Raw genomic sequence first — 14,438 nt, forward strand, 5'->3', positions numbered from 1 at the left:
TAATAAAATCTTCAGGCATGGTCCTAAATGTAATTAAGGAATGTTTACAGTACATATACAAAAAGGATTTTAATACACACACAATTTACCTAAAAAAGGAATAATGGGGGCAGATTTGTTAATTTTACATGTTTGTGATTTTAGGCTGCCCCGTTTTCTACTCTCGGGGTGAAGTTGGACAAACTGCCAAAGGATGGTGAGATACAAAGTATCCACTGAAAACTATACAGTATATTATGAATGTTACACAAAATTGTTGTGTATTTCAGTTGAAAATGACATGCTGCTAATGGTACGAGGGGCGTATAATGAAAAGCAAGTAATCTCAGTGTCAAAGAACAGCAACATGCAGACTCTTCATTACTACATCAACAAATACCTGGAGACTGAGATTGGACTCCGGATGGTACAATTTGTGTTAAATTATCATGCGTTTAGAATTGTTAAAATCATATGTAATAGTAATGTTTTATTATCCATTTTCTCTTTTGGTTGTTTACTGTATCTGTTTAATCTGTTTTGTTTGGGGAAAGTTGAATGATAGAACCCCCAGCCCTGCAGTAGTACCTGTAAGCCCTTTTGTGGCCACAAGTGAATTTACACTCTCTCTTCCTGTGGAAAAGGTGAGACATCCCATAATATAAATTTTGACTAATGCAATGCATTTTGACTATTAACATTTCAAACTTTAAAACTTTAAGCATAAAGTTCCTTCAGTTTAATTTCTACTGTATTGCTAAAAGTATTCACTCACCTATCCAAATCATTGGATGGGTGAGTGAATCACCTACATAGTTACAGGTGTATAAAATGAGAATGGGTGGTTCTAATCACTTCCATAGTTACAGGTGTATAAAATCAAGCACTTAACACTGTATAAAAACATGCAAACTACATCTGCAAACATTTGAAAAGAATGGGTCGCTCTCAGGAGCTCAGTGAATTCTGGCATGGTATCGTGATGGGGGATAGGATGCCACCTGTGCAATAAATCTAGTTGTAAAATTTCCTCGCTACTAATTATAGTGGAACCTTGGATTATAATTCAATATTCGTTCCAGAAGTGGGCTTGTATTCCAAAACACTTGTAAACCAAAGCCAATTTTCCCATAGGAAATAATGGAAATTTAAATTATTTGTTCCACAGCCCAAAAAAATAAATACATAAAAATAATTAACACAACATATAAATAAAAAATATTTTTTAAAAATTACCTGCACATTACCTTTTAAAAAAACGGAAAAATAAATCCTGACAGATAAGTGTTTACGTATATGCGCGCAGTCGCTATGTGTGTAAAGGCGAGAGAGTGTGTGAACTGGCACGGTGTCAAATTACGCACGTACACACTGTGCAGGGCAAAAGAGAGAAACACACACATAACGCACACACAACACACACACAGAAAGGGGCGAGAGAGAGAGAGTGTGAACCGGCACGGTGTCAACTTACGCGCGCACACACAACGCACACGCTTAACGACGGAGACGGAGAAAATGGATTTTTAATACTTTCTAATGAGACTTTCTTTTGCTTGACGCGCGCACACGTTTGTTATAACAAACAGTACACGCATGCTGTACATACGCACTTTCAAACACAAAATAAAATATGTTTTACACACAGTGTTATTGTAAACATTACACGCTTGCACAGATGTTGATTATACCAGTAAGAGACGAGCACTAAGACCCAGCAGGGGAGACAATTACCCCTAATTCCGCAGCGCAAGAGAGAGAAAAAACGTTGGCTCTGTTGTGATCACGTGACGCTCGATGTCAAAACAAGAAGCGCATGCGTGATGCATGATACTCGGTGCTCATAAACCAAGACTTGCTTTGTTTTTTAAATCAAAATTTATAAAAAATCACAAACCTCCACAGTTACCTGTAAGTGGTATTATAACAAACTGGAAAAGTTTGACAGCAACTCAGTCACCAAGTGGCAGGCCACGTAAAATCACAGAGCAGCGTCAGGGGATGTTGTGACTCATAGTGCACAGAGGTTGGAAAAACTTTCTATAGCTTTCTATAGAGTCAATAGCTACAGACCTCCAAACTTTTTATGCCCTTTAGATTATGGGAATGGGATTTCATGGCAGAGGAGTTGCATCCAAGCATAAAAGCTTAATATAAGTGAAGTCCTGAATTCCACCCAATAGAACACCTTTGGGATGAATAAGAGCGGAGAATTTAAGTGAGCTCCTGGAAGAATGGCCAAAAATTCCCACAAACACAGTCATAGAACTTGTGGAAAGCCTTCCCAGAAGAGTTTAAGCTGTCATAGCTGCAAAGGGTGGACCAACATAATATTAAACCCTATGGATTAAGTATCAGATGTTACTCAAGTTTATATGCATTTTAACAATCATGTTTGAAAAAAAAAAAATGTTGTAAGTCATGTGTTGTCATTAAACCGCAAAAATCTCAGTTAAAGAGCACAGGGCAAGAATGATTAATTTTGCCACATTATGACCATCAAAGTGAAGCATAAGATGCAAAACCATTTGTGTGATTTACAACATGCATTCTCTTTATAGGTAAAATATGAAATTTTAAAGAAAATATTTAGAATAAATATGCTTTTTATTAACTGACATTAAATGTACCCTAAATTATAAATGACTCTTACTGTATATTTGGCATATTATATACTTAAAATGTTTGTTTCACTCCACAGGACAAGATAGAATTGCATTTAAGCAGAGTAGACAGGTATTGCTAAGCAAATATTTTTCTGTGCAGCATCTTCAAATCATATCTCAAACTTGACAACTAGACTTGGATGTGGATATTTTACATTGATGGGTGTATAAAGAATGATGTAATGTCTTAATACCGAGACCATGTTGGCCTACTGATTCATCCTTGCTTGGAAAACTTAATTATTTAACCTGATTTTTTCATAATTTTGTGTGTATATAGGTCTAAGGAGGACATAAAGGTGCGCCTGGATTTTGACATACCAACAGAAGAGAAGGCATTTCTCATGAAGAGAAAAGAGGTGGTTTCTCGTGCTTTGCAGAAAATTCTCAATCTTCAAAATCCTTTGGATGCCACCAAGGTACATGAGGTTATATAACAGATCTTTTTTTTTTTTTTTTCTTTTTTTTTGGTCATTGGCCTCTGTATACCACCACTTTAACTTTGAAATTAATTAAAATTTATAAGTGAAGTCAGTACTTTCAGATTTATTTCAAGGAGTTTGACAAACGTATGGCTCAAAAATAACAGCCATTTTCATACACCCATTTCCCCCCCCTAAATTAGGAAACAAATGAACATAATTCATAACAAACTGATTACCTTTATTACCTTGATGCATATCCTTTGCACTTAATAACTAACAAGTCTGGAACCAATGAACATAAACAAATTCTGTGTTTCCTCCCTTAAGATGTTTTGCGAGGCCTTTACTCCAGCTGCATCCAGCTGCTTATTTCTAGGTCTTTCTGCCAACACTCTTGTCTTCCCCAAGTGAAAAGCATGCTCTATTGGGTTGAGAGAAAGTGACTGACTTGGCAAGTTAAGAATATCCCCTTTCTATGTCTCGGGTATCTTCACTATGTTTTGGGTCATTGTCCATGTGCAATATAAAGAAACACCCTATTATTTTAGCAGCATTTGGCTAAATCTGTGCAGCCTTAAATACTTTAGAATTAATCCTCTACTTTTATCAGCAGTCAGGTCATCAATAAACACCAGCGACCCAGTTCAACTGGCAGCCATACACACTTATGCCATCATGTTTGAGAAATGATGTGGTTTCTGTTCTTGAGCATTAACAGTGGTATGCAGCTCAGATTGAAGCATCTAACAGCAGAACCCGTCTCTTGAACAGTTATATATTGGCACACATTATATTGAACTAAATTTAAAGGAGTAATCACGTTGTTGTATTACTTACGGTATAAAGTGTGTGTGTGTTAAGGTGCCAACTGTTGCTGTGGTGTGTTCAGGAGGCGGCTCCAGAGCTATGACAGGCACATACGGCTCTCTGAAAGGACTGCAGAGCCTCGGTCTGCTCGATGTCATCACCTACATCACCTCTGTGTCTGGCTCCACCTGGTGGGTGTAAAAGCACAACACAGGCCCAAACACATATTTTATGCTACTGTACTATATACACTCACCTAAAGGATTATTAGGAACACCTGTTTAATTTTTCATTAATGCAATTATCTAATCAACCAATCACATGGCAGTTGCTTCAATGCATTTAGGGGTGTGGTCCTGGTCAAGACAATCTCCTGAACTCCAAATTGAATGTTAGAATGGGAAAGAAAGGAGACTGATTTAAGCAATTTTGAGCGTGGCATGGTTGTTGGTGCCAGACGGGCCGGTCTGATTATTTCACAATCTGCTCAGTTACTGGGATTTTCACGCACAACCATTTCTAGGGTTTACAAAGAATGGTGTGAAAAGGGAAAAACATCCAGTATGCGGCAGTCCTGTGGGCGAAAATGCCTTGATGATGCTGGAGGTCAGAGGAGAATGGTCCGACTGATTCAAGCTGATGGAAGAGCAACTTTGACTAAAATAACCACTCGTTACAACCGAGGTATGCAGCAAAGCATTTGTGAAGCCACAACACACACAAACTAGAGGCGGATGGGCTACAACAGCAGAAGACCTCACCGGGTACCACTCATCTCCACTACAAATAGGAAAAAGAGGCTACAATTTGCACGAGCTCACCAAAATTGGACAGTTAAAGACCGGAAAACCGTTGCCTGGTCTGATGAGTCTTGATTTCTGTTGAGACATTCAATTTGTAGAGTCAGAATTTTTGCGTAAACAAAATGAGAACATGGATCCATCATGCCTTGTTACCACTGTGCAGGCTGGTGGTGGTGGTGTAATGGTGTGGGGGATGTTTTCTTGGCACACTTTAGGCCCCTTAGTGCCAATTGGGCATTGTTTAAATGCCACGGGCTACCTGAGCATTGTTTCTGACCGTGTCCATCCCTTTATAACCACCATGTACCCATCCTCTGACGGCTACTTCCAGCAGGATAATGCACCATGTCACAAAGCTCGAATCATTTCAAATTAGTTTCTTGAACATGACAATGAGTTCACTGTACTAAAATGGCCCCCACAGTCACCAGATCTCAACCCAATAGAGCATCTTTGGGATGTGGTGGAACGGGAGTTCCGTGCCCTGGATGTGCATCCCACAAATCTCCATTAACTGCAAAATGCTATCCTATCAATATGGGCCAACATTTCTGAAGAATGCTTTCAGCACGTTGTTGAATCAATGCCATGTAGAGTTAAGGCAGTTCTGAAGGCGAAAGGGGGTCAAACACCGTATTAGTATGGTGTTCCTAATAATCCTTTAGGTGAGTGTAAATTGTATATGCAATCATATGATAAACAAGCAGTATTTAGCCATGATCTGCCCTTAAACACTTCAGTTAATTTAGTCACAAATGAAAACGCAACTTTTGTGTTGCTGGATTTTTACGCATGTTGTGCGTCTAGTGCTAAAAAAAATAATAATCTGATAGACCCATCTGTCTTTCTTTTTCTCTGTTTAAGGGCCTCCGCTAGTCTCTACTCTGACCCATTTTGGTCAAAAGAAGAGCTGGATAAAGCGATAACATCTACACAGAAGGAGATCTGTAAAAGCCCAGCCAGTCTGTTTTCTCCTACACAGCTACATTATTATCTCTCCGAGCTGCAGAACAGAGAGAAACAAGGCTACTCAGTCTCATTCATCGATACCTGGGGACTCATCATAGAACAGCTCGTCTTTGGAAAGGTCTGCTTCTAAACTGACACAGAAATCCACTTACACTATTAACAATGTAATAAATGAAACATGTGATTTCTGTGTTTATCATACTATTATTTCTTTAATTCAGAGCTGCTGTTACAAAGAAATAAATTAATCCCTACTGACCAATAATAATCGAGGATTCAAAAGCACTGTGATGCAATATCACATATGAGAGAGTACTGTTGTTCTGAACATCAGCATGGCTATATTAAGGCTGTAGGAATAAGGGTGCAACTCGAATACTGAAGATATTACAGCTATGTTTATATGTTTATATTGTACACCAGCACAACAAGAATTTATTTCAGTTTTATTTATATAGTACTTTTAACAATGGATGACAAGTAGGATTTAATTGTCATTTTAACCATATAGAGTTCAGTACACAGTAAAATGGAACAGCATTCCAACAGGACCTACATGTAACATAAATTAAAAGAAACTATCTAGCTAACTAGGACACCTAATTAGCTAAGTATCTATAAAAAACTAATTGGCCTTGAATTAACAAAAATTATTCCAAGTACTATACAAAAGACAACACAAGACAATATAAAGTGCACGTGCAAATGTGCAAACAGGTCCGACTGTAACGGCACGGGGGGGGGTCACAGCTGCCTCCAGCTGTTTGATAAGAGACCAACCAAGGAAGAGTGGGCTTGCTTCAGTCCCAGCAAGCCCACTCTTCCTAGGTTGGTCTCTTATCAAAAGGCCGGAAGCAACCTTCCACATCATCAAAGGATGAAAAAGAATGGTAGAGTAAGAGGGAAAGGGTAAAAAAAAAAAAAAAAAAACAAAGAAGCAAAAGTGGTGTGACTGGCGCAACAGGTAGTGGCTGTATTGGAGAATGGTGTTGTTAAATAAAGAAAAAATTAAATTTATATTCTTGCTTGTAAAATCCAAGTAGAAAAGCTATAACCTGTTGTTATTATCACTAATAGAAAAATTATTTCTTTTTCAGAAACAAACAAGTACACTATCTGACCAGAGGAAGGCAGTTTTTGAGGGCCAGAACCCTCTACCAATCTACACTGCAGTAAACATGAAAACAGATGCAAATGGCTCAACAGTCCCTGGTAAAGACTTTGTATTACCCATTCTCTTATATTTCAACCTGCTGTGATCTAAATTGTATTTTATTTTGTCACACTATTATTTAAAATCAAGGGTATTAGAAATTTTTATGTTGTCTTTTTGTTAATTTCAGAGTGGTGTGAGTTTACTCCTTTTGAGGTGGGATTCTCCAAATATGGAGCATTTGTCCCTGTGGAAAGTTTTGGGAGTGAGTTTTACCTGGGTCATGTGGTGAAGAAGCTGCCAGAAATGTGCATCTCCTTCCTCCTGGGTCAGTGTTGTGTTCGTGATAGAGAAAGTCCCTGCTTCACAATCTCAATTAACCATAACATAACACATCACTAACTTATACGTGTGTGTGTGTGTGTGTGTGTGTGTGTGTAGGCATGTGGAGCAGTGCTTTCTCTATTAATCAGATGGAGTTCTGGAGGACCTTTACTGGAGTGACAGCACCAGTAACAGGAGAAAATGTACACAAGATTGGTAAATACATCTTCTCAATTGACTTCAAGGGTTGTGCACACCTTAATGTCATATAGCCAGGATTCTTTCTTTTTTCTTCTTATTTGCAAATAAATTCTTTAAAAATCCTACAATTTTTACTTATTTTGTCTCCCATAGTTGAGGTATATGTAAGGAATCGCCACTAGGGGGCAATGTTTAGCCCTTTGTAGTTTTTGTTTTGCAGACTTAGTTTCCCAGAAGGCACCTTGGTCAGGTGATGCGGGAGCACACCTGAACCGAGATAGGTCTTTAAATCTTCAATAAAGAGCTGATTAGTCTGGGAAACTGGGTCGAGCATTAAACGTTCCTAAGTACTGTCTGTTATGTAGGCATTTTGATTTGTGTATGGTTTTTCTTTGTTTATATGTTGGTTTATTTTATATTGTTATTTTGTAGTTCATGTTATCCCATAACTACTAAGCATGTCCCCAGGCTAAATGTGTTCATGGTGTTCTAGTGTGTGTGTAGCTGAGTCATGTTGGGTTGTGTTAGAGTATAGGTAAGTAGTGAGCCTCTGTGTGTCCCTTAGCCTAGCCTAGCCCTAGGCTTTATTGTCATTACAACCATATATAGTTAGTACACAGTGAAACAAAACAACGTTCCTCCAGGACCAAGGTGCTACGCGCAACATAAATTTACAACAAAAGTTAACAGAAACACTAAACTAGCTAACCAAGAGGCCTAGTTAGCTGGCTAGCAGAGACAGGACAGAGAGACCTAACATAAATTACAACATAAATTAACAAAAACTAACTAGCTAAGTATAACATTTTTATAGAACATAAAGTGCATGTGCAAACAAGAGCAATAACAAAGTGACAGTGCGCAACCACGACATAACAGAACATAAAATATGGTGTTGAGGTAGTGGGGAAACATAAACATTTCTTAAAATGGCAGCAAGAATTGAGGAATTAGTGCAAAAAAGTAGTCCAGTAATGATCATTGTGCAAAAGAGATAAACAGTGAAGCATTTACAGGTTGGTGTGTACGATGTTTAACTATAAGGTAAGTGTAGCTATGTGCATGTTGGGCTAAAGACATGCTTAGCTAGATGAATGTGTAGCTGACTGCCATGGTTAGCTAATAGCCATGTCTAGCTGATTGCCATGTCTTTAGCCTTAGTCCTGTCTTTTGTCTCCCGTCTTGTCTCTAGTCCCTCGTCTTTAGCCTTAGTCCTGTCTCGTGTCTCTTGTCCTGTCCTTAGTCTCTGAGTCTCTTGTCTTGTCCCTGTTTTCAGCTCCATGCTTAGCTAGAGCCTGGATTTCGTCCTTAAGTATGTGCTTTAACATAGTGCTTATATTTTATGTAACGGGTATTAGAGCCTGTATTTCGTCCTTAAGCATGTGTCTAAACATAGTGCTTATATTTTGGGTATTAGAGTCTGTGTCTTGTCAGTTAAGCATGTATTTCAGTATAATGTCTTGTCCTCTAGCCTGGGTATTGGTCAGTTATGGGTTACATAATTTAAGTGTTTGTTTCTTTGGGAGTCCTGTTTTGGTTATATCCTGAATAAAGACTCTTTTTTTTTTTTTTTTTTTTTTTTTTAAACAAAACTCTGCGCCTATGCCTGCCCTTTTCTGCCCACAGTAATAACAGCCTATACCACTCCGTCATGACAGTATACCTATGATGAAAATTACAGGTCTCTCTCATCTCTTTAAATGGGAGAACCTGCACAATTGGTGGCTGACTAAATACTTATATATATATATATATATATATATATATATATATATATATATATATATATATATATAATATATATTTACTGCACCACTGTGTGTATGTGTGTGTGTGTGTGTATGTGTATATATATATATATATATATATATATATATATATATATATATATATATATATATAGTAGTAGTATTTTTTAATTTAATCTACATATTTTCACTGAATTTAATATGAAGAAATGACAAGATGAGTCATTTTAAAAAGGTATTAAAACAAAATACAAATTATAAAGCAGCAATAAAACTGTTTTAGTAGAAGTACAATAACAATTTGGGACACACTGATTATAACTTTAACTTTTATTTTATACATATTTAGAAGCTGATTTTACCATACATTTTTATATAATTGTTTAAATTGATGACACACAGAAACATTATCAAATTTACTAGAATACAGTATATGATTTTATGTGCATTAAATGAAACTAAAAATGGGGATGGATGGATGTAAGCAAGAAAAGACGTAAGAGAGGAATCTTCTCTCCTTTCTTTCTCATTCCCAAAAGAAAGAATAATATAAGGGAAGGAAACAAAGGAATGAGGGAGGGAGGACAGACAACCGAAGGAAATGAGAAGACGGATGCAAGAAAACAAACAAGGAAATAAAAGAAGAAAGATGGAAGAGAGGAAGGAAGGAAACAGGATGATGGACCCAGTAAATTAACAGGGAGGGAAATAAGGAAGGAAGGAAGAATGCAAAGAAGGAAACAAGAAATAAGTTAGAAAAGAATTTAATTTAAATGTAGGATACAGGGAAAAAATGCATTAAGGGGAATTTCTTAAAAGGCTCTGCATCATGTGAGATGTCTCTGTACTGTATTTTTATGTCTACTGTATGAGATTTTGCTGTTTTCCATTGGTGGATCAATTTTTCTTGTCTAAGCCAAATCGCAAATTTTCATTTAGTCCAACTAAAGTCCAACTTTTGGGGACTATTTTGAATAACATTTAATTTTTTCTCCCTGCACAGGCATGTATTAATTATGCTACTGTACATGCACAGTACAGTTTTCTTTTTGGTATTCGCAAAGCTATTTATATGACGAAACATTTTTCACTGGTCTTCTGGTTAAATACTTTGTATCGTTGTACTTTTGAGTAACAAGCAATTTTCTTTGGATTGTAGATGAAAAGCATCCAGCACTGGATACTTTACGGGTCGATTCAGAGACTTCAATATTGAACAAATTCCTGAATGATCGCCCCATCGTCAGCAAGGTGTTTAACTTCCTTAGAGGATTTTTCATGCACAACTCGTACACTGGAAGCCCAAATTTCAACATCTCGAATGGTCAGACCTAATTATTTTTTTATATTACTTGGTTTATTTAAAAATTCACTAATTTAAATATTTGCATGGAAGAAATATTTCATTTTATCTATCCAGTTTCTCCTGTGTTTTTTTTTTTTTAATCTTTTTCTCATAATTTAAAGTCATTGGACATCAAATGTCTATAAATGTACACACACTGACTACTTTAATAGAATTGCCTGTATAACTGCTCATTCATGCAATTGCAGTATTTAAGGCCAAGACCTTCAGTTAATATTGCATGGTAATAGTTGTATTGGCAGTTCTACAGGTCAGAGCAGAAGGGTCAGAATGGTTTAAGCTGACACAAATGCTGCAGTAACTTAAATAACCACTAGTGGGCAGCACAGCATCTTAGAATGCATAACACATTAAGCCTTGATGTGGATGGACAGCTAAAGGACAGATATCTGCACTACTTCCCAAATTTTAATGGACCAGATTATGAACCAGTCACTCACCTCTGACCTCCCTCATAAACAAGGCAGTTCCACCTGCAGACTGCGCTGTATATAAGCTGTATTGTTTCAATGTTATCACATGTAACAAGACTATTTTCTTGTGCTTTCGTTTGCCTTTTTTTGGTTTCATTGAATAATCTTTACAGACACAAGTCCTGATGCCTTTCCTAACACACTGACTCCAACGGACCCAACCCTTAGCTTGGTGGATTCTGGGTTATCCGTTAACATAGGCTTCCCTCCTGTGCTGCGACCCCAGAGATGTGCTGAAATCATTCTGTCCCTCAGCTACTCTTGGGATGACGACCCTTTACAGGTGAAATAAATGACTGTTCATTTATTATAATCATTATATAGGCATTCTGTTTTCACACTTTGTTTATAAAAGTGGTGTGAATGAATGTAGGTAGCTTTAATTAGTTGAAGCTTAAAGAAAAGAAAAAGAAGTATATTACAGGTAGAGAACCACAAAAGGGTGCGATTGTCAGATGTCCACAACCTATTTGCCATATATTGTATAAATATAAATCTGCATGATTCTGGTGTCTGTTTGTTGACTGGATCTGTAGTTTTATCATTTTAATTTAATAGGAGGAAAATTTGAAGGACAACCATGAAGGGTAATGGTCAGATTTCAGTGTCAGCTCCTAAGAAGAAAATTAAACACTTAAATCACCATTTTCCAGCAATGATTAACATCATATTAATCAGATTCCTCACACCATTGAGTGATTAAAAAAAAAGTACCCTAAACAAAACTGAATCTCTAAAAATTTAAGATTTTTTAGTTTTTTCTATTATGAACCAGACCTTAAAATTAACATTAAAAAATGCTCTTGGCTGAAGCTAGGTAGTTGAGGCTCAAAATTCAAAAAAATTAAGATTTTCTCTTGATATGTTTCTATTGTGTTCAGGTTGTGAAGAAAACTCAGCAATACTGCACTGAACACAAGATACCATTCCCAAGGATAGATTTCAGCAAGTACACATCTCAGCCCCAAGAGGAAGTGTATGTGTTCATAGATGAACAGAACCCTGATGCTCCCATAGTGCTCCACTTCCCATTGGTCAATGTCTCATTTAAAGACTACAAAGCACCAGGTAATTATCATTAATTTACTTGCGTTCTTGGAGTTTTTCTGAGTTGGCTCGTAAATGTGTACGTCAGGTTGTAAATTTGTAAAAAGTGCATAAGCATAAGAAAAAATAAAAATATATAAAAAATAATAACTAATCTTGGTGAATTCCCAGCTGTATTATAGCTGAAGAGAGAGCCACTCTTCACTTCCAAAGAGCATAGTCAATATTACTCGCTTGGTCTCCTGGTTACAGATGTCTGTATCATCCTTGGGGTTTAAAGTTGAGATCTTTTGACAATAGGCTCTGCTTTCACAGAAGGTTTGACCAACTGTTCTGCTTGTTCATGCTCAGACCAGGATAAAGCAGTTAATGACATTAAAGAATGAAAACATGAAATGTGTGACATGTACAGTAGGTCATCTATACTGATAACACGTGAATGTTTTTGTCTTCTTTTGTGTTGTGAGCTTGACACTGGATAGCGCAATCCTACACAACAAATTTCCCATTGTTGCATTAATATCCTGAGTGTAAAATTAACAATAAAAAGTAGGTCTACTTGGTCTCAAACACAGTCAACACTGGAGATTTCATGTTTTATGCCACTAGTAGGCATTCACTTTAGTTCAATTCTAAAAAGTTAACTCGACAACTACAAAAAATTTCTCCAAGTTTTTTTATGTGAAGTGAGTGTAACTAATTACATTTAGTACTAAAGAACTATTTTTAATGAATGAAGAGAATTGGGATTGGGCTCTTGTGGGCAATTTTTCTGTGATGGCTTGTTACTGAATTTCCTCGAAATACTCAAGGTACCCGAGTCTCCAACAATGAAAGTGGGCTTTATATTAACATGAACACTTTTACTGTTACACTGAACTTTCAGCCTTATTGCATAGAGTATGACTGCAAATCAATCCCTGCTATATCTACCTGATTTCGATTGAGTCTGGCTCCTCTCAAGGTTTCTTTCTACTGTCACCTCTCGGAGTTTTTTCTTGTCACTCTTTCCACTGGCTTGCTCATTAGGGACATATTATTAATTATAATTTATACTTTTTTTAAAAATAATTTTTACATTTATTCCAATTTTTTTAATAATTATTTTATTATTTTATTATTTTAGTTTTTAAAGCTGCTTTGCCACAATGACCATTGTTAACACTGTAAAAATAAAATTTTATTGAACTGAGATACAATATTGGATGTGTGTTTGTGTGTGTGTGTGCTCTTACCCTGCAGGAGTAAAGAGAACAGGAAAGAAGGCGCTTAAAGAGGGAAATATTGACGTGAGCTCTAAATACTCCCCATATGTAACCTCAAACTTTACATACTCTTCAGAAGACTTCCAAAGACTGGTGGACCTCTCTCACTACAACATTGTTAACAACAAAAACACCATCATAAATGTACTAAATAAAGCTTTGAACAAAAAAGGGCTTGTTAGCATGACCTCCACAGATGGTGCACATAACTGCAAAATAAATTGATCAATAGTGTACAAAAATGAAGGATAAACCCCTATTCAAATATATTAACCATAATAATTAATGATTAATATTAATACACTAGTTGTAATATGTTAGTTACTATTGATGCAGCTGATTCACAGGAATTTAATAGCAGATGATAATGTGAAGTCTTTTTGGCACCCCAGCCTGGGTTATTTTCATATAACAGTATGGTCTGTAGTGAGCCATTCCATTACATGATTTACAGAATTACTTGTAGTTATTATTTGTGTTTGCACTTACTGTATGTAGAAATGAGTAAATCTAGTCTGTAATCAGTTTCTGAAATAAATGTAATCTGGTTCAGCGATGTCTTAATCTGATATTGTTTTGTCAGTCAACTAAGTCGAAAGCTTTCAGTTACAGCACACAGATGATCATTGGACAGGTTCTTTTTGTGTTGCTGGCCTGCAAAGCATAGACAAAGCAAGACATAATTGTCCACGTCTCGCCGCAACAGCATCCGTCATCATTAGACATTTTTTTTTTTTTTTTTTTTTTTGTAGCTCCTCTGAAACCAATAATGTAAATTTGACCAAATATAAATGCATACATTAGGGTTATTTTTTTTTTTTTAAAACAGATGGTATTTTGAAATATTTTTTTTATTATTTATCTTAGGAAATACTCTAATATTTTGAGATTTTGTGGATTTTTCGATTTTTATGACCTGTAAGCCGTAATAATTAAAATTAAGACAAAACATGGATTAAAATATTTCATTTAACATGTATATATGAGGATTTCACTTTTTGAATTTAATTACAAAAGTAACTTTCACAATATTAGATTACAACCATGTACATACAATAATATACATACATCAATATTTTTGAGATTTGTAAAGACACAAGCACTACAGACACTCTTTTTTTTATCTTTGACAAAACCCTTCTCACAGAGCAAAACAATTTTGTTCTTCTTTAGTCCTTAAAGGGGCCAAATCTTCTTCTGTACAATCCTGTT

General features: G+C 36.2%; 1 protein-coding gene across 1 annotated transcript; it reads left to right on the forward strand.

Annotated features, from left to right (window-relative positions):
- Positions 1-274: 274 nt before the first annotated feature.
- LOC128536011 (cytosolic phospholipase A2 zeta-like) lies at positions 275-13,768 on the forward strand. Its single transcript, XM_053510150.1, has 13 exons — positions 275-406; positions 534-623; positions 2,681-2,715; positions 2,926-3,064; positions 3,932-4,068; positions 5,545-5,767; positions 6,747-6,861; positions 6,993-7,130; positions 7,244-7,342; positions 10,235-10,399; positions 11,028-11,197; positions 11,796-11,982; positions 13,204-13,768. Exons 1-13 carry the CDS (start codon positions 281-283, stop codon positions 13,449-13,451), a joined length of 1,872 nt encoding a protein of 623 aa, XP_053366125.1. The 5' UTR covers positions 275-280; the 3' UTR covers positions 13,452-13,768.
- The last annotated feature ends 670 nt before the right edge of the window (positions 13,769-14,438 follow it).

Source organism: Clarias gariepinus, chromosome 13 (genome assembly GCF_024256425.1).
Source record: "Clarias gariepinus isolate MV-2021 ecotype Netherlands chromosome 13, CGAR_prim_01v2, whole genome shotgun sequence".
Taxonomy (NCBI): Eukaryota; Metazoa; Chordata; class Actinopteri; order Siluriformes; family Clariidae; genus Clarias; species Clarias gariepinus.

Coding starts and splice junctions, on each gene's coding strand:
- LOC128536011 (XM_053510150.1), top strand. CDS start 281: ATGCTGCTAATGGTACGAGGGGCGTATAATGAAAAGCAAGTAATCTCA. Junction 624..2,680: donor TCTCTCTTCCTGTGGAAAAG/GTGAGACATCCC, acceptor TTCACTCCACAG/GACAAGATAGAATTGCATTT. Junction 5,768..6,746: donor AACAGCTCGTCTTTGGAAAG/GTCTGCTTCTAA, acceptor TTTCTTTTTCAG/AAACAAACAAGTACACTATC.